Genomic DNA, 25,263 nt, shown 5'->3' on the forward strand with positions numbered 1-25,263 from the left:
TTACTTGTAAAAATGAACCCACTTGATTTTGCATGTTCACTTCTGAAAACCAGTGAAAAAGTTTTTCTTGATAACAAATGGCAATATTAATGAGCAAAAATTCAACTTTAGCAAGAATTGTGTTGAAATACTTTGAATGAGTAATAGAATCTTTGCAAAAAAGTGTTTTTTTACTTTCTTTTTAATACAGATAAATAGCCAATATGTAAAAAAAAAAAATTCCGAATTGATAAAATATCAAGACTATCATCTCCCCTAAGGGAGTGTCTTAGCTACAGACAAAACTCAATAAAATGATTTATGTATCATTTACTTTGCTGCTTAGTGCTCTTTCTCATTCACAATTTTCCTTGTATTGATATTATTTTTCAACTTCTGGAGTCATCTTTTGAGATTCTGTCCCACAAAATTACTTATTATTAAGGAAGTGTCTGAGAAACTGTATTCTAGGCAATTTACACTATGGTGAAATGTAATTTCAAGAGTTGAACTCCCTTAGGTTTTGGTTTTGAGATATACCATTCAGAATTCCCTCAGGTAGGGGAAGCTTTGTTTGGTGTAGGCAAAAACCTGTGGAACTCTGGGCAATAGTGTTGGGTGGAGAAAGTGAGGAAAATGGGAGTTGGAAGCAAAAGACCTCAGCTGTTGGAGAATTAAATGTAGGGCCTGTGTTATCCACCTAGTAAGTATTTATTTAGTACTTAAGAACAACATTAACTCTAGTTATCGCACACTCACTACCTACCTGCCAGCTTCTCAATAATGCTGCACAATTTATGATTGTAACTTATGGAAGAGGAAGCTGATATTCAAAAGAGGTTAAATCAAGTCTTAGTCAGCCAGAAAGTACTGGGGCAAGATTTGAACTCAAGTCTCACTTGATTCCAAATCCTGTGTTCCTTCAGACAAGTCATGGTACTGACATTGGCATTGAAGATACAGAGACAAATATCAGTAAGACAGATTTCCAGTCCTTGAGGAGCTCATAGTCTGGTGGGAATCATTCTTGATCCCTCTCTTTCCTCACATCCCACATCTAAATCATGAGCAAGTGTGGTCAGCTCTGCTATCAAAACATATTTTAAATTCAGTCATTTCTCATTTTTTGCCACTGCTCTCCTCCTCCTTCCAGCCTCCACCTTCTCTGCCCTGGATCACTGCAGTAGCTTCCCAACTGGCCTCTCTGTTTCTGCTCTTTTCCCTCTGCATGCTGTTCTCCACACAGCAGCCAAAGAGCACTCTTAAAAACATAAAGCAGAGCAAGTTATTCATCTGCTCAGAACCCTCCAGTGACTTCCCATCACACTTAGAGTAAAATCTGAACTCTTGACTATGGCCAACCAAGACCCTAGTGACCTAACTGCTGCTCACTGATCTGACTTCATTGTCAGCGTTCTTCTTTTCTCCACTCAGGTTACTCCACTCTGGCCTTTTGCTATTCCTTGGAAATGCCAGGCTCCCTTCCTGACTCAGGGTCCTCACACAAGCTGTTCCCTATGTGTAGAATAGTCCTCCTATTGGTTCACACCCTCTTTTCATTTCAGGTTTCTTCTCAAATGTGACCTCCTCAGTCAAAAAGAGTATTTTAATTAAAATGGAATATTAAAAAATTAAAATAATCCCAAATAAGTCTGGAAAGAGAAAACAAAGGAACAGAAACAGAGGAGACCAGCATAAAACAAATAACAAAATGGTAGACCTAAAAAAAAAAATGGTAGACCTAAATTCAACCTTATCAGTAGTTACATTAAATGGAAATTGTCAAAATACACCAATTGAAATATTGAAAATGCCAGATTAGAATTTTTTAAAAGTCCCAGCAATATTCTGACTGCAAGAAACACATTTTAAATATAAGATATAGATAGGTAAAAGTAAAAAAAGCTGGAAAAAAGATATGCCCTGCAAACACTACAGGCCTGCCTTGGAATTATTGCAGGTTTGGTTCCAGACCACAGCAATAAAGTGAATATAGCAATAAGTGACTTTTTTGTTTCATATAAAAGTTATGTTTATACTGTAGTCTATTAAGTGTACAATAGCATTATATCTAAAAAATAGTACATGCCTTAATTAAAAAATACTTTATTGATAAAAAATGTTAACCATCATCTGAGCCTTCACTGAGCTGTAATTTTTTTGCAGTAGTGACATCAAAGATTACCGATGATCACAGATTACCATAACAAATACAATAATAATGAAAATGTTTGAAATATTGTGAGAATTACCAGAATGTGATACAGAGACACGAAGTGAGCAAATGCTTTTGGAGAAAATGGAGCCAATAGACTTGCTTGAGGCAAGATTGCCACAAACCTCCAATTTGTACAAAGTGCAGTATCTGCGAAGTGCAATAAAACAAGATATGCCTGTAATTAAAAGCAAAAAAAAATGTTTCACCCCTCTGTAAATTTAAAAAATTAATTTGAAAAATTTTTAAAAAGAGGCTGGCTCAGGTAGACCAATGAAGTAATATATGACTGAATAATAAGAGGGCTAAATGCAGAACCAAGAGAGAACAGAGTCTTAAAACCTAACCAGGGAAACATTTTTAGTGGGAATGATTGATTAACAGAAAGGTCAAGTAGGATGAGCACTGAACACATGTTAGTTAATTGATAGTTGTGTGATCTTCATAAGAACACGGGAAGTAGAGTGCGGCATTTAAACTGGAATTGTTTAGGAAGTTAATGGTTAAGCTTGTTGGATTGAGAGCATTTGTTTATTTCTTTGTCCTCTTGAAAACCAGGAAGACAGTGAAGGAATAAAAAAGACATAATCCCACAAGGTTAAAGATAGTGGAGAAGAGGTGCCCAGACACCCCAAACTACCATTCCAGATTTTAAAACTTAAATATGAGTGGGTAGCCAAAGATTCTACACTTGAGGGAAGTAAAATAGAGTAAAATAAACACATTGTCATAGGGATATGGGGATGGTGGGAGAAGGGGAGGTGTGTGGAGTGATGGTGTAAGGTAGCTAAGTTCTATCCTATGTTGGAAGTTAAACATGATAAAATACTCATGTTATTTAGAAATTCAGAGGTAAACAGCAGAAGAAATAACAGCAAAATGTAAAAATGGTTGACTCTGGGGAGCGGGGCTCAGAGATAAGGAGAGGTGGCGTGGGGCATCCCTGTAAGCATTGTGAGTTTTCTAGTTTCATTGGACCCTCTACCCTACCCTGGATACATGAGTTACTTTGAGAAAAATAAAAATAAATTTAAAAATGCCTTTAGAGGCAGTTTACAAATTACGAAATGAAATTGGACTTACTAAACAACAAGAAGTTGATGGCGTTTGGGGACATGGAGATGGTGAGTGTTGACTCTGCTTTCAGAGATTGGTAGTGACAGGAACTAGAAAGACAAAGCCATGTGTAGCTTGCGGGCAGGCAGGTTTGAGGGAAGGCATACTAGGTTGGGGTGGTGAGAAAAGGATTAAAGTTACAAAGGACAGAAGAAGATGATGGAGCAAGTTTCCAGAGATGGGAAGGATGAGGTCAAGAGCGCATCCTCTGACACACAGGAAGATGGTGCAGGTGAAGAGTCTTACAAATAAACTCATCAGCAGAAGGAAGGGAGTGGAGGGAATTTGCTTTGTATGTGAGTGACTTTGTGTGGTTTGTTATTTATGATCCATATTAGAAATAAAACTAGTGCAGAAGAGGAAAATCATAAAAACTGCAGTTAGCTTTATTCTAAGTAATCCTAAGCCATCATTTGTGTCTGTTGCTGATAATGTCTAACTTCCATGTAGCATCACAATGATTTTATATATAGAGTCAAGCTGACTTTTGTAAGTTTTATCTGATTATAAAACTAAACTTGGTATTCTCAGCCTTTTAAGTTTGTGGTCACTTCTCATAACTCCCAAAATTAATGGGAATGTTTGTAATAAATCTCAGTTACACTGTAAGTTTGCCCCCATTTCAGAAAAAAAAAATTCTCCTACGGGAGTTATCTGATAGCATATTTGATTAGACAATAAATTTCTTATTTTCTTCTAAATAATTCCATTTAGTATCAAAATATGCTGGGAATCTAAGTGGGGAGTCCATAGTCTCAGGTGGGTCTGTGACTAATACCCTTCTCCTCCAGTAGGATCCAAGAGTGCTCAGTTTGACTGTACATCCATCTTCCACCCCCAGTATTAGCAGAAAACTTATTCTACCCCCATAAAACAGTCATCTTCCTCTCTCTAGTACAGCCAAGGAAGGTTTTTGGAAGGATGAGGGGGAGGGGAAGGGGATAGAGGAGGAGAGGGAGGAGGGAGACTGTCGTTATGGTTGGGTCCTCCCTTGTTGGGTAGAAACCAGAACTCTGACACTTGCCCTTTAAGATTGTAGAATGCCCACGTCCCAGCCTCCTGGAAATGAGAAAGGAGTCTGGAAGGGTTTCTTTTAGTCACTCCAGGGGACGATAGAGTACTCTCCACAGTCTAGCTTGGTCAAGTGAGCTCACAACCAAAACTGCCCAAGAAGATTCTTGCTGAAGCAGTCCTCTGGGAAAAACCAGAGCCATCTTTATTCCTTCATAGGCTTTGAACTCTTACTTTCGGAAGGTTCCTTCCCTTTTTTTTTTTTTTTTTTGCAGTACTTGGGCCTCTCACTGTTGTGGCCTCTCCCGTTGCGGAGCACAGGCTCCGGACATGCAGGCTCAGCGGCCATGGCTCACGGGACCAGCCGCTCCGCGGCATGTGGGATCTTCCCAGACCGGAGCACGAACCCATGTCCCCTGCATCGGCAGGCGGACTCTCAACCACTGCGCCACCAGGGAAGCCCTGGTTCCTTCCCATTTTATGGCAAACATTGAAATCAGTCTCACATAATTTATGTATATGTGTACACACACAAATATACATATATATCTCATTGCAGTTGACATGATCTTTTGATATGTAGATATTTATATATTTTATTTATTTCAGTTTAGTGTTGTTTTTATTTTGCTTCAGGTTTCAGTTGTTTATGTAGGGCTTTAAAAAGCTAAAGAGCTTCAGACACTGTGTCTCTGGTGCCACAGCAGCGGGATCTCTGGCCGACTTAGCACTTTCAGTTCCCTTAACCTCTTCCCCAGTGCCATTCATGTACACCCCAGCTGACTGCCCTGACTTCAAATCTTGTGGTTAGCGTTTCCATTGCTCCCTCTTGGGAGGCCTCTAGGACCTCTGGATAAAATGACACACTTTCCCCTAGAAGTGTGGGTTGCAAAGGTAGCAGCTGCTTTAGTTAATACACATAGAGGCTCAGTTATGCCCTTTCCCTGGGCCTGAGTGCCTGTTTGTCCTATAGTCATAAGGTTCTCTGCAGGTAAATTTCTATCTCTGTCTGGATAGGGAAGTCTCTGGTGGTGTTCACTGGGAAAAAACAATAAAAAGAAAGTAAACCTGATACCTCCTTATAATACCAGGCAAAATCACAGGAAAAGTGGACAGTAGCGCAAGATTCTGAGTGAGTTTTTGGTTATGGGTTTCCTCTGCTCCATCTGTTCTCGCTCTATATGTGATACTAAAAGGAAAAAATAAGGGTTTTAAGAAGATGTATATTTTAATGCTTGTGTAAATTTTATTCATGGTAGAATCAATGTTAGAAGGAAGTTTAAGAAAGCACAAAATATAATGCTGTAAAATTAACAAAAATTTGTTAAACTGTTTCAGGATTTTAAACAAGCTGCACTGATAAGCAAGACTAATGTGAGCCTTTGTCAAGCTACTGCCATATGCTGTCACAGGTATGGGGTGCAATTTATGTTGAAGTGAGAGCAAGTGAGACCATCAGATTTATAATTATAATAGAAGAATAGAAGAAACAGAGGAGAATATTGTGGAAGTGACAGAGTACAAAAATGGAGAGAGGCACAGAGAATCCCTGTATCAGCACTCTTCTACCTACTAATAAACTATTTTAGCCAAGTCAGCAAGTAAATACCTGCATCAGAGCATTGCGGGTATCCATCTGATTCAAGCCCATTTATTGGAAAGGACCTTGGTAATACACAGAATGAAATTATGCATAACTTGAAATATCTAAGAATAAAATAAAGTTATTAACTTTGTTCATAAAATGGAACTAACTTTTAAAAAGCCTGTTTCTTGGAAGAGAGGTTGATTTAGAAAAATATTATAGTTCCAAGAAAATTTTACATTTAGAAAGCATTTCTAAATCTAAAAATGATTAAAATAATACCAGTAAATATCTACATGGTATAATAAAATCTACAAAAAATGTATTACTTAAAACATCATTACCGGGCTTCCCTGGTGGCGCAGTGGTTGAGGGTCCGCCTGCCGATGCAGGGGACGCGGGTTCGTGCCCCGGTCCGGGAGGATCCCACGTGCCGCGGGGCGGCTGGGCCTGTGGGCCGTGGCCGCTGGGCCTGCGCGTCCGGAGCCTGTGCTCCGCGGCGGGAGAGGCCACAGCAGTGAGAGGCCCGCGTACCGCAAAAACAAAACAAAACAAAACATCATTACCTGTTTCTCGTATTATTGTAAAAATAAGTAAGTTATAGAGGGGAGAAAAGAACAGTTATATGAGGCTAAAATACAGAAGAAGATCAGTTTAAAATTTACTCTGGGATAATATTAGAGTACAGTAGATTGATTTTGCTAACTATAATACTTACATTTCTACACATACATTTGACATCTAAAAATTAATTTCTAAACACTTTGCTTTTAAAAGCATAGAAATGCATCACATGAGTATTTTAATGTGAAATAAAGTGTATTTGGTTAAGTAATAGTTTACAGCATTATTTTTCATGAGAGAAACAATAGCAGTTAATTGGATGAGGAAATTAGGATAGTAGACTAGGCTGTATAAATATACAATTTAGACAATAAAACATAGTTTGAATTATTTAGGAAATTGAAATTCTTTTTTTCCCCTTTTAGGACATAGCTAGTACAGGTACATTTCCCTATGAGAATTAGATTTTTTAAATTTTATGAACATAGTAGTATAATAACTGGAACTTGTGAAGGCGTTTTTGGTTAAAAGGCCTAAACTGACTGGTCTCGGACCTTTAATTTTATACAGACATCAAAACACAGTCACACCATTGTCTATTTTAATCCAGCAACCTTTGTACAATTCATCTTTCTAAGTAATTGTCATTCTTAAAAAGAAATGGAGTAACGATGACTGATGTGTTTGTTTTGGTAGGTGAGTGCAGGCCAAAAATGTCTGAGGTCATTGAATTCTCTTAAAACTAAAAATAGACACCAAAATTTTTCTCAACCTCATTCCGATGTTTTGCAACTATTAGAGTCAGTAAATTTCTCTGTGTGTCAGTTCCTGATCTCTTTTATGAAATGTAATCACTGGGTGTATATGGTGGAGCCTTCTTAAGCTTATACTGCTTTGCAATTCCAAACAACCACCTTTCATCATCCCGCTAGAATCTCTATTGTCCTTTAATAAAAGTAGAATTTAAATCAACAGTAAAGCTCCGATAACTCATAGTCCCAATTCCATGTGTTTTAACAGTTTTACTGAATTTAACAATAAGGAATGTTTAGTGATTGGTTACATTTATTTCAGGAAAAATATTTTTGCTTTTCAAGGTGAGCTATAACCTATTACTACAGCAGCATGGTTTGTAATTAATGAGATTCACTATTGGCGTCTTATAGTGGAGAAAGTAAAAATTCTCCCATTTGGAAAATTTTTAAAAAGCAATAAATCTTTAAATTTTAGGGCTTTGATCTTTGAACTCGTGGGGTTGCAGACTTTTGAAGTGTGCCTTTGTATATCTCTGGTTCTCACTCTTGTGGTTGCTAGGAGACAACATTCCTTAGGCTGAATATCCTACTTGTTGCCCAATTTGATCACTAAGAGTGTTAAGGTAGAGTTAATTTTTAGATCTCTTTGAGAAAACTACCTTAAGATTAAAAAAAAAATGTCACAGAGGGAGAGCCTGGTGGCTCAGAGTTACATATTCTGTCCATTTTTTACTTCAGCACATTTATTTTACCATTCTTATAATTGCATAAAATATTTCTGAGTCTTCGACTCTGCAAGCCACATTCTTTAGTTTTGGGAGGTATTTATGATTTATTTGTACAACTCAGTAGGGCACATCTGGTCACCTATGTGATTAATTTGGAAAATGAGGTGGGCCTTGGTGTCCATGGCCTAACCTGCAAGCTGAGCACACGATTCTTAGTTAATAGACACCATAATGAGAGGCATGCACCTTCTGTCAGTGATCATGTTATTTTAGATTTATACAAACACCTTTTGTTTTAGAAAAACTAATTTAATATACTTTTATATTTGTGTAATTGATGTTTAACAATTTATGTGCCAGTGAACCTGTATCCTGATATAAGAGACACTGCCACATTTTTTCATTGTCTAACTGCCATGTGATTATTTAACAGGAGCTCCAATCTGCAGGGCACTGTGTGATAAACACATCTTCAGAAAAATGAAGTTGCTGTGTCTATGGAGTTTTTCTTTTTTTTCTAGTGATGGAGGGGTCTGGGAGTCTCTGGCTTTGGCTCTCTCACCTCCTCTGGACTTGATTTTTAGTTATCATCAGCTTTGAAGAACTTGCCAGGTAGCTTTCGGGATCCCTTTCCAGGTTTAAGGTTTAATGATTATTTACTTAGTCAGAACAGACTAGATGTTCGTTAAACATTAGTGCTGATAACTAGATATGTATAGAAAAATAGCTTCAATTCATTGCTTGTTCTTGTTCTTTTTAAATTGGTTAGACTATTCAAAGGGTGAGATTATGTTTTATAAACCATATATCGACATATGTACTCACAAGGATTTTAAATCTCCCTCTGCGTAAGAGGGGAGCAATGTGTATGATACAATTTGGATGTAAATATACCAGAAGCATTTCAATGTTTTGTGGGAAAAATATGAGAGAGCTGGGGTTGTCCTGTAAACTTCAGTTTACATGGTCACCATAGGTATGCATCATAAGTAAATAGTTCGCTATCCATAGATAGAAATACTGAGCATAACAAAACCTATCAACTAAATGCATTTTTATACAGGAATACTACTGGGTAATTATTCTTGATAAAAAATTTGTTATTTATGCTAGAATTTTTTCTGTAATACAGTGAGAAAGGGCTACAAGCATTGTGACCTTATGTTCAGTGAACTTTTACTTCTCAAATAGTGCCAGTTATGAGGAAGGAGGAGGATAGTTTCATTGTAAACTACTTGAGGGAAGGGAGCCCATGTTTTCTTAGTGAGAATCCACAGAGTGAACTCAGAAGATAGCAGGTGGCCCACGTGTGTGAATGTTAACCTTCCCCTGTTTGTAACGTCAGAGGCCAGGCTTTCCTGGTGCTTCAGTGTTGATTCTTGGGTGATCTTCTGACACAATACTTGGTGAATGCTTTTGGGTAGTGTTTGCCAAAACATGGAGCAAATATCATGAGTAACTCCATTATTTTTCATGGTGCGCACAAGCATTAAAAAAATATTGAATCACATTATGAGAAGCTGAATTGCTTTTCAGTTTCAAAGTGAATTCTTTCTCAAACCTTCTGAATACATCAAGGAGAAGGTGTCAGCTAAGAGTTAGTCTTTAACATCTTTCCCACACTTTGTAATAGATGGTACAGCTCTCAGGTTTAGTTTTCTACAGACTACACTATCCAACACCAATATTTATTTATTTTCATGGTTGCCTTCTGTTTATGGCATGAGATACTTATTTTGTATTTGTGGTACTGAAATTAAGTTATTTTAAAAAATAGATTTACTTAAGTGAAAGAGTGACTTGACTTAAAGAAAAATACTAAGTAAACGATAGTGTAGGTGGAACATAGGGCAACTGTCACAAAGGAGGGGCTGAGGTTTGGGAAACAGTATTTTAAAAGATAATGCTGAGTAATATCTAAGAGATGATAGTTTCTAGAACAGTTACCCTGTGTTCCATGTATTTCACAAAGGAGAAGTTAGCAAAATAATGATGCATCTCATAAAAATTTGAAAACTTTTTGAGAAGTAATGAAAAGAATGGAAGGAAGATAATAATCTTTACTGGGTGAGGGTCCCTGTGCTAAGGGTTTTTCACATGCTGTCATTTGATCCTTCTAACAGTTTTGAAAAATTACTATTAATTTGTATGTTCGGGCTTAGGTTTGAACTCCAAGGCTTTCTTCTGACTACACTGTTGAGATATCAGCTCACTGGCTCTGTGCACCAACTACAAGCATGTTAAAGGCGAAGAATGTGGGTAGAGATGACTGTGGGAAAGCATGGATTTTGGAGTCTGGCTCACCTGAGTTTGAGTCCCAGATATTTGCTCAGTGCAATCTTAGCATGCTATTTACTATGTTATTTACTATGTGCAAACTTTTCTGAGCCATGATATTCTTTTAATCTATAAAATATAAATAAATATAACAAGCTTACAGAAATGTTGGAAGGATTAAGTAAAATCGCATATGTAAAGCACTTAGCACAGTACCTGGTAAGTAAGCAGTTATTCAGTGTTAGAGCCTTCATTCTATTAAAAAAATTTTAGACTCTCCATATTAATTGAGATTAAAAATAATTATTAGATATGCATGTGAAGTGGAAAAGTGACTTTATATACCCATGGACATGGGAATACTCGATTCCTTCAACAACCCTCTCCTCACCATAGGAGACTAATTAAGGAAGATAGAGTTATCATTTAGTCACATATATTCACAAGTTAATAAATAAAGTGCATTTTACTTCTTTTTCTCCCCTCCTCTCTTGGTGTCCAAGATGAAATGGGCTGCCTTTATAGAAGATCTGAAGTAAGAACTCCTATGTGATAAAAATTTAGCTCCTTTCATTATAAAGGACATATTAAATAAATAACAATGGATTTATTTTAATCTGATTTAAATAGTGTATTTTATAAATAATAGCATATGTTTTTCTATACTGGCCACTGATAACTGTTAAAAACAGGTTCAAGAATGCCATTCAGAGTTTTATAATTCTGAAAAAGAACTCTAGCATGTCATCCCAGCATATTCTGCTATAAAAATGTCTCTTACCTCCCCTCTTTCCTTTTACCAATATCTTTAAAAATCCATCAGGCTTACTTAGGTCATATGGACTTACACAATTAGTTCTTATGATAATAAAAAATAGTAAAAATTGGGCTTCCCTGGTGGCACAGTGGTTGAAAGTCTGCCTGCCGATGCAGGGGACACGGGTTCGTGCCCCGGTCTGGGAAGATCCCACATGCCACGGAGCGGCTGGGCCCGTGAGCCATGGCCACTGAGCCTGCACGTCTGGAGCCTGTGCTCCGCAACGGGAGAGGCCACAACGGTGAGAGGCCCGCGTACCGCAAAAAAAAAATAAATAAAATAAATAGAAAATGAATAAAAATTAAGTTTTTAAAGGGTCAATGCATTTCTTTATGAAGAGGTTGTATACAGGAAAAGCAGTTAGATTATTCACCAGAAATCATCAATATTTTAATTTATTTTCAGAAATAAAGAGTTTGAAGAAGCTGTCAATTTCTTTACCTGGGCTGTTAAAATTGATCCCTGTTTTCTGGATGCTTACATTGGACGGGGAAATTCTTACATGGAATATGGACATGATGAGGCCATCAAACAAGCACAGAAGGACTTTCTGAAAGCACTGCATTTTAATCCAGTCTATACAAAAGCCAGAATTTGTTTAGGCTATAATTTGCAGGTAATATTGTATAACAACATTTTACCACGGAAACATCTTTTGGACAAGAAAAAGAATATATTTGGCCTTTTAGTGGTGATGGGGATACATGATATTTCTTTGGCTATGAACATTTTACCTTTCTTTTCTTATTCGTATTCAGAGCAGCAGTGGGAAGCAGGGGTTCGATGAGTTATAGGCAGCCTGCCTGGAGAGCATACCCAGGGACCTGGTGTGATAGTGAGATGAGGATCTTCTGAACTTGAGTTTCCTTAATGCCTACACCCCTTTCTAACTCACCCCCTTATACCTACCACACTTATAGACAACTTTTTTTTTTTTTTTTTGCGGTACGCGGGCCTCTCACTGCTGTGGCCTCTCCCGTTGTGGAGCACAGGCTCCGGACGCACAGGCTCAGCGGCCATGGCTCACGGGCCCAGCCGCTCCGCGGCATGTGGGATCTTCCCGGACCGGGGCACGAACCCGTGTCCCCTGCATCGGCAGGCGGACTCTCAACCACTGCGCCACCAGGGAAGCCCTAGACAACTTTTAAGACTTGCCTGATGAGTTTCACATATAAGAACCTGGCTAAAATTTGTTTCACTAGCTTATACCTGGGCTCCATAGCTTTTGGCCTATTAAATTAGTGAAAAGCTAAAGGGAATAAACAATGTATGATCTATGCAATGGATCAGACAACCACTGTATAGAGATTTCTGAATTCAGGTCATCTTCCAAATGGCAGTGAATTAGAACATACCGGAATGCAAGAGACCAGGCATTTGTCCTTCCAGCAAGTTGGAAGGGTGTTGCTCTGTTGTGTTGTCACGCAGGTCTCTGAGTGATTTCTGGGACACTCTGACCTGACCCATGCACTCACCAAGCTATTTGCACTAACAAAAGATGTAGTGGTATTTGTGGAATAAAGTGCTAGATGTGTTATATTTTCCATGAAAAGGAAAGGAATAATCTTTTTATCCCTTTTAATATTAAAAAATTTAAAAAGTGGTCCAAAGTATGTTTAAATTATGGTAATTTGCAGAAATTCCTATTAATCTGTCATTAAAGTTGAATTTTTTTTCATTTAAAAGTAAGTGAATTTGGCTGATCTAAGATTAATAATATTGGAGGCTGGGCTTCCCTGGTGGCGCAGTGGTTGAGAGTCCGCCTGCTGATGCAGGGACACGGGTTCGTGCCCCGGTCCGGGAGGATCCCACGTGCCGTGGAGTGGCTGGGCCCGTGGGCCATGGCCGCTGGGCCTGTGCGTCTGGAGCCTGTGCTCTGCAATGGGGGAGGCCACAGCAGTGAGAGGCCCGCGTACTGCTAAAAAAAAAAAAAAAATTGGAGGTGGTTGTGGGTTTGGTTATAGTGAGGTATGCCCAAGAACTGATTAATAAGGGAAGTAAGATTGCCTTCTGAGTGTTAAACATAAAATTAGCCATTATTTGATCATAGTAGAAATTTGCAAAGTCAATTTAGAGACAGGGTGACTCCTAAAACAGCTGGAACTTACTGTAATCAAAAGAAATGTGTTAACAGCATCATTCATTGCATTCAACAAGGATTTACTGAGCACGTAGTATAGGACAGGAACTGATACAGCAGTGCCCAAAATACACTGGTTCTTCATGTAGAGTTTACTGCCTATTGGAGAGGTAAGCACCAAGCAGTCTTATTAATAATTATTCAATTTTATTCAGGATAAGTGCAACAAAGAAAAAGGATGGGTTTTAGGACAACTTATAACAAGGGAACCTAGCTTCATTTTAGGGGTGAGGAAAGGCTTTTTGAGAAATTAACATTTAAACTGAGGTGTGAAAGACTAGTAATTAGGACTAGGAGTTAGGGCTTAGAACACAGTGTTCCAGAGAGAGGGAACAGCCCATTATAAAGTTTTGTGAGAAAGAGGGCTCAAGGGGATAGAATGTTATGGACAAGGGGAGAGTGGTATGGGATGAGACTGAATTGAGTAATGACTGGAGGTGAAAGTCTTTTTAACTGGTCCAGGTCAGTGAAAAATGTGAATGTCACTCACCAGAGCAGTGACATCAGATTTGTGTTTTATGAAGATCTCACTGATATATATCAACCTGAAGGAGGATTGAAAAACATATTAGTGTGAGGAAGGCTTGAATCAGGAAAGGAAGGACTGAAAAAGGAGAGTTAGAGAGGCCCATCAAATCCTGTTCGGGGGAAGAGTGACCATTTCTTGGACAAATATGAAACAGATTCCCCTACTATGTGCCTACCACTAGAGTTATGGAAGTGAGCAAAACAATTGTTGTCAGAACAGACAAGTTCAATTCCTTGTTTATCAAATGAACATGTGGTGATGATGTTGGTTTCCACATAATTTACTGTAAGGGAGAAGCTTTACTGGTTAAAGAACAATGTCTGGTTAACTTATTAGTTATATTTCGTGTTAGTTTTATGCAAGAGTCCCTGGGCTTTGCTTGGTTTATGTGAGAGTCCACTTCTGAGGCTCTGGCAAGTTGGGATTTTGAACCCACAGGAATAAAGGACAGTCCCTGGACTGTGCTGAATTTATCCACTCACTGCCTTCCTGTGATGAGGTATTTAGTTGCCAAATGGCCTTCTCTAGGAAATACTCTGACATCATTCTGTTAACAGTGTCCTCTCCTAACCTTCTTTCTTTTTTTCCAGTTGGCGCTAAGGTTGGTATAAACACCTGCCTGGTAGATTTGCATGCAGTTTTCATGGAATGTGTGATGCTGGTACAATTTATCAAATAGGTTTTACACCATCAGTTTATTCATTTACTTATTCAACACATATTTATTTTATTATGTATAGTATGTATAACTGGAGATTCAATGCCAAGCAAATAGACAATTCCTGCCTGTGTGTGCAGAGCTCAATGTAAAATTTGTGGTGATTGTCAGAAGCATTGGTGTTTCCCGTCGTGGTCAAGATTTTATGTTGTTCAAGACTGGTATAAGAGATGACTCTGACAATTAGATTTATTTCAGTTAATTAAAATTTCAGCATAAATGCTCAGAGGTAATCAGTCAATTGAATGCACTCACAGTACAGCCTACTTCCTTGTTTAAAATATCTTAGATTAAGCACAATATAAATATACCCTTACTAAAGGCTTTATTTGATTAAGTTAGAATCATAAACATTTGTTGTGATATGGACAATTTCCTACTTGGTGTAAATGGAAAATTATTTTAGGCCCAAGGAAAATTCCAGAAAGCTTGGAACCACTTTACCATTGCCATAGAAGTTGATCCAAAGAGCTACCTAGCCTATGAAGGAAGAGCTGTGGTCTCTCTTCAGATGGGTGATAATTTTGCTGCAATTCAGGATATAAATGCTGCCATAAAGGTAAAAATCCACTCAGATTATATTATCATTAGCATTAAATTAACATCATCAGTGAATAAGATCAAATAAGAAGTTCTCTGTTGCTTTCTAAAAGTGACTTGTAGAGAAAATAGTATTTGTATTTTTTCCCCAGGAGATTCCTAAAGAGTCTTATATAGCTTACCAGTTTTATAACCTAATGCATTAAAAAAATTTAAAAACAAATCCCTAATAAATGTTGATTCCTCTCAGTAAATGCAAATTTATAGTTTCATGATACATCAGTATTATTGTGTAATGAAAAATGAATGCAAAAAATAAAATAACGTTCTGGGTTTGAAGGAACTAAAGAAAGAATAGTGTAAATCCCCAGCTTCTTCTGTAGTGAAATGGCAAATAAAAAATGCAGTGACAGAAGATCTGCCCTTTTTCTTCTAGACTTCGGATTCTTTTTTTGTAAATTTAGGTAGATGTTGTAATCTTTAACAGAGCTAAACAGATGAGCTTTCCCCCCCGTGCATCTATTCTTTGCAAAGGAACTGAGTAAAGCACTAAGATTGTTTTACTGCAACCAAATCAACAAAGTGTTGACACTGAACCAACTTCATTCAGAGTTGTTTCTCAAAATATTTGCTCTAATGGGGTTTCACCTGCCCTGTAAAATTATTAGTTTCCCACAAAAAGATTTCATAACGTCCATTTTTGCAGACATGAAATTGGAGATAAGTACTATTCCCAGATGCTAAATACTCATACTATTATATTGCAGATCAATACTAGAGCAGAATTCTTAACAAATCGTGGTGTGATTCATGAGTTTATGGGCCAACAACAGAACGCAATGAGAGACTATCAAGCAGCAATTTCTCTAAACCCCACGTACTCGCTGGCTTACTTTAATGCAGGAAATATCTACTTTCACCACAGGCAGTTTTCCCAGGTAATGTGAGTTTTCCTTAACATTTTCTTTTTGACCATAAATGCTTTCTCTGCTACATATAGTTTCAAAATGCAATCCTTATATGTCAGGCTAATTTATTCATTAGCTCTTTAAAAATATTTTTCTCTTTCATAAAAATGTTTATAATTATTTATTAAATGTTTACACCTTTATGGATTTTTTCTCCTCATTATCATCAGCCACTCAGCACTTGTCCAGTAAACATTGTTTTGGAATTCTCTGAGTGCCGGCAGTCGCCTTGCTATCCATTGTCACCAGCTTCCAGCCTGGAATCCTCTGCTCTTTGCCCCCACTTAGCCAAATGTCAGACTTCCTTCCAGACTCTCTTTCGTGATGTGATTATCTAACTCGTCTTAATTTCTACCTTTGCTAAGTTTCAGTCACATGAGCACTTGACTGGAGTATGGAGATATGTCTGTTAGTTCTGGTTTTCATGACAACCTAATCTTTTTGGACCTTAATTCATAACGGCTGAAATGAAAGTGTTGGGTTATTAGATGATATTTTTTATATTTTGAATTTATTTTATTTGAACTGTAATGCATTGCATGAGTCAAACGCTATTTTTTGTTTTTTTAAAATCTATATTCACTCTTTTGTTCCTCTTCAATTTTATTTTGTTCTTTGTCTATCTTTTTGAGTCAGAAGCTTAATCCATTTATTGTCACCCTTTCATTTATATTGTGATAAATTGTTAAGGTTATGCCTTTTCCCCAAGTACTATTTTCAGCAGTATCCCCTGTATTTTGCTCTTTAATGTTTTTATTTTTGTTTTCCCAAAACATTGCACTTGAAATTTTATTTCTCCTTTGACTAAAGAATAAATTAATAGGGCACTTAAAATGTTCAAGAGGAAGGGCTTTTATATTTTCTAATATTGGAGTATAATTAGTCTATATCTATACTTTTTTTTAAATTTGGTTTATCTTGGACAGAGAAAGGTTTATTCAAGTATCCTATAATTAGTGTGGCCCTATATAGTTTTCTTTACATCTCTTGTAATTTCTGCTTTATGAAAATTGCTGCTATTTCATGTATAGATGTTCATACATATTACATATGCATTGTGAATTGTAGTCTTCAACATTACAAATGCTCTTCTTTGTTTCTCTTTGGAGTAAATTCTCCTTTACCTGATGTGAAGATCCTGACCTCTGATTTCATTTGGTTTGCTTTTGCCTGATAGTCCTTTGTCCTTCCTTTTATTTTCAGTGTTTAGAATCTTTTGTTTTAGCTGTGTCTCTTTTATACAGCGTAGAGCTGGATTTTGGTTTAGATGTCAATTTGAAAATATTTGTCTTTTAATAGGTGGGTTATATCCCATTGACATTTTGGCACGGTCAATATGTTTGGTCTTAGTTCTGTTATTTTATATATTTCCTGTTTACATGTATTTAAAATATTTTATTCTGTGGTCTGTTTTATTTAAAAATTACAGAGTTTTTCTAATATTTAGGAAGGTTTACAGTTTGCTTTAGTGATGACCTTTATAAATATACCTTTGTACCCTTACTTCCTTATTTGTTTAGTTCACTTCTATGAAGAACAATAAAATGACCCTTTAATCTCTTCCTCCCTTATTTCTCCCTCTCATCTATTAGTCAATTTTAGTTAATAGTATGCTCTTTTGAAAAATGCTTATATTTATATCCTTAAATATACTTGAGCTTGTTCTGTCAGCTTGTCATGTCAGCTTGCTTTCCACTCTCTCTGTATTCTTCCATTTTATTGTGTTTCGTTATTCCTACACTGCCAGAGGATTTAATATTTGCATAGTATTTTGTTACCTTTATTTCACGTTTAGTCTTAGTTCTTCAGTTAAATATATTTAATTCTCATCACCAGGCTTTTTGCAAAAGTTTCCCTCCTAACCAATCATTTCATTTCTGAAATTAGTCTTCTAGTAGAGTCCTGAAAAAGGGTTCATGAGAACAATATTCCTTGAATTGTTTCATGTTCACAGCTGTTAGCCTGCAGCCTTTATATCTTACGACAACATGTCTGGGTTTAGAGTCCTTGACTCATTTTTTCTTTCCTTGAGTGTTTTGTAAGTGTTGTTTCACTATTTTTTTGGTGTTGCATATGTTAGTGTCAAAAGCCTGATGCAAACCTGATTTTCGTTATTGGTGACTTCTTTTTGTCAGGATAACCAAAGTTTTTATTTTATTTAATTTAATTTATTTTTTTTAAGTGAAAAGTTTTTTTTCTTTTTTTTTTTTTTTGCGGTACGTGGGCCTCTCATTGTTGTGGCCTCTCCCGTTGCGGAGCACAGGCTCCGGACGCGCAGGCTCAGCGGCCATGGCTCACGGGCCCAGCTGCTCCGTGGCATGTGGGATCTTCCCGGACCGGGGCACAAACCCATGTCCCCTGCATCGGCAGGCGGACTCTCAACCACTGCGCCACCAGGGAAGCCCATAAGTGAAAAGTTTTTTTACTTAAAAAAAAAGTATGTGTTAGAGTTAAACTTTTGGGGTCAAAGTTATCAAGTACAGAGTGTGCATTTTCAATATGTAGATTTCAGAAAATCTTTGTTGAATTCAGTGTAAATATTTTTCTCTATTTCATTGTTTTGATTTTCTTCACTGGGGATGAATACCAATGATTATAAATAGGACGTCTTTTGACTCCTATATGCCAATTATTTTTTTCAAATGTTTTTTATCTTTTAACATCTGTTTCATTTTCTTTTGCATCCCCTAAATTTTTACTGTGTTTTCTATTATTCCCTTGTTGACCTTATGATCCAGGTTTCTTTAAAACTTTTTTTTTTAGTTCTGTACCATTTCCATGACATATCTTCCTGGCCACCTCTTTTTCTAAGATCCTTTATTATTTATTTATTTATTTCTTAAATGCAGTTTCTTCCTTAACAATTTTTTTCTAGTTTATTTTACAATGTTACATTATAATTTTTATCTACATTGTAGGAATACATTTTTTCTGGTCAGTTTTTATGATCTTTCCAAAAATTAAGCTCTTACTTTTTTATCTTTGTTTTTTACAATGAAGGCATGCAAATTACTTTTCTGTTCCTTATATTTGAATGAGATAATTTTTTTTTTCCTGGACTAATAGCAGATTTTCTTGTGAGAGATACAGTGATAGGCCATGGTAACTTTCTGAGTTGAGCTACCACTGATGCTGTTGCACAGGACTTTACAGTATGTCCTTTCTAGCCTAGCCTGGTTTGGGAAGGCTTCTACCACAAACTCTGTGTTTCTCAGAACTTTTCACAGTCCTTGCTTCTAAGATAACATTCTCATTTTAAAAAGTTGTTTTTATTGCTTGCATTTTCTGAGATCTGTAACCTCTGTATTCTCCTCTAACACCCAATACTGTCACCACACCCCTTAAAAATAATCTTTGGGGCACCTTTATCTACCGAGAGGATAAAGTCCTTGTATGTATTTTGCTGGAAAAGCTGAGCAGATATTTCCTGATTCCACTTAGTTCTTCATTCTTTCATTCTCCTTATATTTATAATGTACCTGCCATGTGCTAGGAATTAAGGCCCTGAGGATACAGAGCTAAACAAGATAAGGAAGACTTCTTTTATGATGTAGCTTACATTTTATTGGAGGAAGAAATAGAAAATAAGCAATATTAGTAGTGATAAACATCTAATACCATCTTATTTAAGCGTCATTATATCAGTACTAGCATAGGTGTGGGACTATATGAGATTATCTGGGTGAATAGTATAGATGGAGAGAAGGGGTTTAAGGAGCAAGCCCTGAGGCAATACCAATGTTTAGAAGTGAAGCAGAGAGGAGACTCCAGAGTGTAGACCGAGTCGGAAGTATCCAGTCAGGATGTTGGGAAGGAAAGCAGAAGAGCATGATATCACCTCAAGAATAAAGTACTTTAAGAAGGGAAATGTGTCCTGTGTCAAATGCTGCTGAGAAGTCAAGGAAGGGGTGGATGGAGAAAATCATTGATGACCTTGGCAAGAACATTGTTGGAGTCACAATGGCATCAGATCCTTGAGCGGAAAGGGTTGTGGAGAAAATGTGAGGTGAAGAATTAGAGACAGTTCAACGAGTTGAAGAAACTCTTCTGTGAAGAGAAGTAGTGAAATGGGGGTGGTGGCTAAAGTAGAGTAAGGTGTTCATATTTTTAATTTTTTAAAATATGAGGGATGCTGATTCATGTTCCTGTGTTAATGAAAAGATCTAGTAGAAAGGGAGAAATTGTTGGTGCAGGGGAGAGTGGCAGGGATAATTAGGATCAAAATCTTTGAGGATTTGATGGGGCTAAAGTTTGGAAGTTCCAGGGGTGGCCTTTGAAGGGAGCAGGACACACTATCCATTATGTCATGAGGGAAGGCAGAGAGTTGGGGTACAGCTGGCTGTAGATAGGTAGATTTTGATAGTAGGTATTTCTCTTAAATGATTACATTTTTTCCATGGAATATGAGTACCAGTTACCAGTTAAGAGTGAGGTGGACAGGTAAAAAGGGGGAGAGTATGGCTAGCAGTTTTGAAGAGAAAAGAGAAAATGTGAAATAATTGTTTTAGAGAGCAGCAGGGTGAACGTTCTAGGGAAGTATAGTAGAACCACCAGACAACTTAAAGTTCTCATTTGAGGTTGTGGTTAAATTTAAAGTGAGATCTTGACTACATACTTCTTTGTATATAATTATTTCTATACAGATTCAGTACGGCTTTCTGTCACTCCACAATTGTTTCTGTGTGTTAGTCTCTTATCTCCTCATTCCAGTTAAGCTCTTTAATGCCAGGAATCACACTGCTTTCTCTTCTCTCCATATTTCCTTACTCAGAAAGCCCATCTATACCCATGGCTTTTTTTAAATTATTTTTTTATTTTTTGCTTTATAACAAATTTAATCAGTTATACATATACATATGTTCCCATATCCCCTCCCTCTTGCATCTCCCTCCCACCCTCCCTATCCCACCCCTCCAGGCGGTCACAAAGCACCGAGCTGATCTCCCTGTGCTATGCGGCTGCTTCCCACTAGCTATCTACCTTACGTTTGGTAGTGTATATATGTCCATGCCGCTCTTTCACTTTGTCACAGCTTACCCTTCCCCCTCCCCATATCCTCAAGTCCATTCTCAAGTAGGTCTGTGTCTTTATTCCTGTCTTACCCCTAGGTTCTTCATGACATTTTTTTTCTTACATTCCATATATATGTGTTAGCATACAGTATTTGTCTTTCTCTTTCTGACTTACTTCACTCTGTATGACAGACTCTAGGTCCATCCACCTCATTACAAATAGCTCAATTTCATTTCTTTTTATGGCTGAGTAATATTCCATTGTATATATGTGCCACATCTTCTTTACCCATTCATCCGATGATGGACACTTAGGTTGTTTCCATCTCCGGCTATTGTAAATAGGGCTGCTATGAACATTTTGGTACATGTCCCTTTTTGAATTATGGTTTTCTCAGGATATATGCCCAGTAGTGGGATTGCTGGGTCATATGGTAGTTCTATTTGTAGTTCTTTAAGGAACCTCCATACCGTTCTCCATAGTGGCTGTACCAATTCACATTCCCACCAGCAGTGTAAGAGTGTTCCCTTTTCTCCACACCCTCTCCAGCATTTATTGTTTCTAGATTTTTTGATGATGTTTATTCTGACTGGTGTGAGATGATATCTCATTGTAGTTTTGATTTGAATTTCTCTAATGAGTAAAGATGTTGAGCATTCTTTCATGTGTTTGTTGGCAGTCTGTATATCTTCTGTGGAGAAATGTCTATTTAGGTCATCTGCCCATTTTTGGATTGGGTTGTTTGTTTTTTTGTTCTTGAGCTGCATGAGCTGCTTATAAATTTTGGAGATTAATCCTTTGTCAGTTGCTTCATTTGCAAATATTTTCTCCCATTCTGAGGGTTGTCTTTTGGTCTTGTTTATGGTTTCCTTTGCTGTGCAAAAGCTTTTAAGTTTCATTAGGTCCCATGTGTTTATTTTTGTCTTTATTTCCATTTCTCTAGGAGGTGGGTCCAAAAGGATCTTGCTGTGATTTATGTCATAGAGTGTTCTTCCTATGTTTTCCTCTAAGAGTTTGATAGTGTCTGGCCTTACGTTTAGGTCTTTAATCCATTTTGAGCTTATTTTTGTGTATGGTGTTAGGGAGTGATCTAATCTCATACTTTTACATGTCCCTATCCAGTTTTCCCAGGACCACTTATTGAAGAGACTGTCCTTTCTCCACTGTACATTCCTCCCTCCTTTATCAAAGATAAGGTGACCATATGTCTGTGGGTTTATCTCTGGGCTTTCTATCCTGTTCCATTGATCTATCTTTCTGTTTTTGTGCCAGTACCATACTGTCTTGATTACTGTAGCTTTGTAGTATAGTCTGAAGTCAGGGAGCCTGATTCCTCCAGCTCCATTTTTCGTTCTCAAGATTGCTTTGGCTATTCGGGGTCTTTTGTGTTTCCATACAAATTGTGAAATTTTTTGTTCTAGTTCTGTGAAAAATGCCAGTGGTAGTTTGATAGGGATTTCATTGAATCTGTAGATTGCTTTGGGTAGTAGAGTCATTTTCACAATGTTGATTCTTTCAATCCAAGAACATGGTACATCTCTCCATCTATTTGTATCATCTTTAATTTCTTTCATCAGTGTCTTATAATTTTCTGCATACAGGTCTTTGGTCTCCTTAGGTAGGTTTATTCCTAGATATTTTATTCTTTTTGTTGCAATGGTAAATGGGAGTGTTTCCTTGATTTCACTTTCAGATTTTTCATCATTAGTATATAGGAATGCCAGAGATTTCTGTGCATTAATTTTGTATCCTGCAACTTTACCAAATTCATTGATTAGCTCTAGTAGTTTTCTGGTAGCATCTTTAGGATTCTCTATGTATAGTATCATGTCATCTGCAAACAGTGACAGCTTTACTTCTTCTTTTCCAATTTGGATTCCTTTTATTTCCTTTTCTTCTCTGATTGCTGTGGCTAAAACTTCCAAAACTATGTTGAATAAGAGTGGTGAGAGTGGGCAACCTTGTCTTGTTCCTGATCTTAGTGGAAATGGTTTCAGTTTTCCACCATTGAGGACGATGCTGGCTGTGGGTTTGTGATATATGGCCTTTATTATGTTGAGGAAAGTTCCCTCTATACCTACTTTCTGCAGGGTTTTTATCATAAATGGGTGTTGAATTTTGTCAAAAGCTTTCTCTGCATCTATTGAGATGATCATATGGATTTTCTCCTTCAGTTTGTTAATATCGTGTATCACGTTGATTGATTTGCGTATATTGAAGAATCCTTGCATTCCTGGAATAAACCCCACTTGATCATGGTGTATGATCCTTTTAATGTGCTGTTGGATTCTGTTTGCTAGTATTTTGTTGAGGATTTTTGCATCTATGTTCATCAGTGATATTGGCCTGTAGTTTTCTTTCTTTGTGACATCCTTGTCTGGTTTTGGTATCAAGGTGATGGTGGCCTCGTAGAATGAGTTTGGGAGTGTTCCTCCCTCTGCTATATTTTGGAAGAGTTTGAGAAGGATAGGTGTTAGCTCTTCTCTAAATGCTTGATAGAATTCGCCTGTGAAGCCATCTGGTCCTGGGCTTTTGTTTGTTGGAAGATTTTTTATCACAGTTTCAATTTCTGTGCTTGTGATTGGTCTGTTCATATTCTCTATTTCTTCCTGATTCAGTCTTGGCAGGTTGTGCATTTCTAAGAATTTGTCCATTTCTTCCAGGTTGTCTATTTTATTGGCATAGAGTTGCTTATAGTAATCTCTCATGATCTTTTGTATTTCTGCAGTGTCAGTTGTTACTTATCCTTTTTCATTTCTAATTCTATTGATTTGAGTCTTCTCCCTTTTTCTCTTGATGAGTCTGGCTTATGGTTTATCAATTTTGTTTATCTTCTCAAAGAACCAGCTTTTAGTTTTATTGATCTTTGCTATCATTTCCTTCATTTCTTTTTCATTTATTTCTGATCTGATTTTTATGATTTCTTTCCTTCTGCTCACTTTGGGGTGTTTTTGTTCTTCTTTCTCTAATTGCTTTAGGTGCAAGGTTAGGTTGTTTATTCGAGATGTTTCCTGTTTCTTAAGGTGGGATTGTATTGCTATAAACTTCCCTCTTAGAACTGCTTTTGCTGCATCCAATAGGTTTTGGGTCGTCGTGTCTCCATTGTCATTTGTTTCTAGGTATTTTTTCATTTCCTCTTTGATTTCTTCATTGATCACTTCGTTATTAAGTAGTGTACTGTTTAGCCTCCATGTGTTTGTATTTTTTACAGCTCTTTTCCTGTAATTGATATCTAGTCTCATAGCATTGTGGTCGGAAAAGATACTTGATACAATTTCAATTTTCTTAAATTTACCAAGGCTTGATTTGCGACCCAAGATATGGTCTATCCTGGAGAATGTTCCATGAGCACTTGAGAAAAATGTGTATTCTGTTGTTTTTGGATGGAATGTCCTATAAATATCAATTAAGTCCATCTTGTTTAATGTATCATTTAAAGCTTTTGTTTCCTTATTTATTTTCATTTTGGATGATCTGTCCATTGGTGAAAGTGGGGTGTTAAAGTCCCCTACTATGATTGTGTTACTGTCGATTTCTCCTTTTATGGCTGTTAGTATTTGCCTTATGTATTGAGGTGCTCCTATGTTTGGTGCATAAATATTTACAATTGTTATATCTTCTTCTTGGATCGATCCCTTGATCATTATGTAGTGTCCTTCTTTGTCTCTTCTAGTAGTCTTTATTTTAAAGTCTATTTTGTCTGGTATGAGAATTGCTACTCCAGCTTTCTTTTGGTTTCCATTTGCATGGAATATCTTTTTGAATCCCCTTACTTTCAGTCTGTATGTGTCTCTAGGTCTGAAGTGGGTCTCTTGTAGACAGCATATATATGGGTCTTGTTTTTGCATCCATTCAGAAATCTGTGTCTTTTGGTGGAAGCATTTAGTCCATTTACATTTAAGGTAATTATCGATATGTATGTTCCTATTCCCATTTTCTTAATTGTTTTGGGTTCGTTATTGTAGGTCTTTTCCTTCTGTTGTGTTTCTTGCCTAGAGAATTTCCTTTAGCATTTGTTGTAAAGCTGGTTTGGTGGTGCTGAACTCTCTCAGCTTTTTCTTGTCTGTAAACGTTTTAATTTCTCCATCAAATCTGAATGAGATCCTTGCTGGGTAGAGTAATCTTGGTTGCAGGTTTTTCTCCTTCATCACTTTAATTATGTCCTGCCACTCCCTTCTGGCTTGTAGAGTTTCTGCTGAGAGATCAGCTGTTATCCTGATGGGGATTCCCTTGTGTGTTATTTGTTGTTTTTCCCTTGCTGCTTTTAATATGATTTCTTTGTGTTTAATTTTTGACAGTTTGATTAAT

The 25,263-nt window shown here is 37.1% G+C and overlaps 1 protein-coding gene across 1 annotated transcript in view; it reads left to right on the forward strand.

The window, feature by feature from the left end:
- The window catches only part of TTC6 (tetratricopeptide repeat domain 6), a gene marked incomplete at both ends in the record, with an annotated part of 227,725 nt that overhangs the window by 196,262 nt on the left and 6,200 nt on the right, over positions 1 to 25,263 (forward strand). Inside the window, 4 exon segments of the mRNA XM_079699166.1 lie at positions 5,660 to 5,733; positions 11,453 to 11,663; positions 14,841 to 14,993; positions 15,742 to 15,912. Coding sequence (XP_079555292.1) covers positions 5,660 to 5,733; positions 11,453 to 11,663; positions 14,841 to 14,993; positions 15,742 to 15,912 — 609 coding nt within the window.

Source organism: Hyperoodon ampullatus, assembly GCF_949752795.1.
Source record: "Hyperoodon ampullatus genome assembly, chromosome: 3".
NCBI lineage: Eukaryota > Metazoa > Chordata > Mammalia > Artiodactyla > Ziphiidae > Hyperoodon > Hyperoodon ampullatus.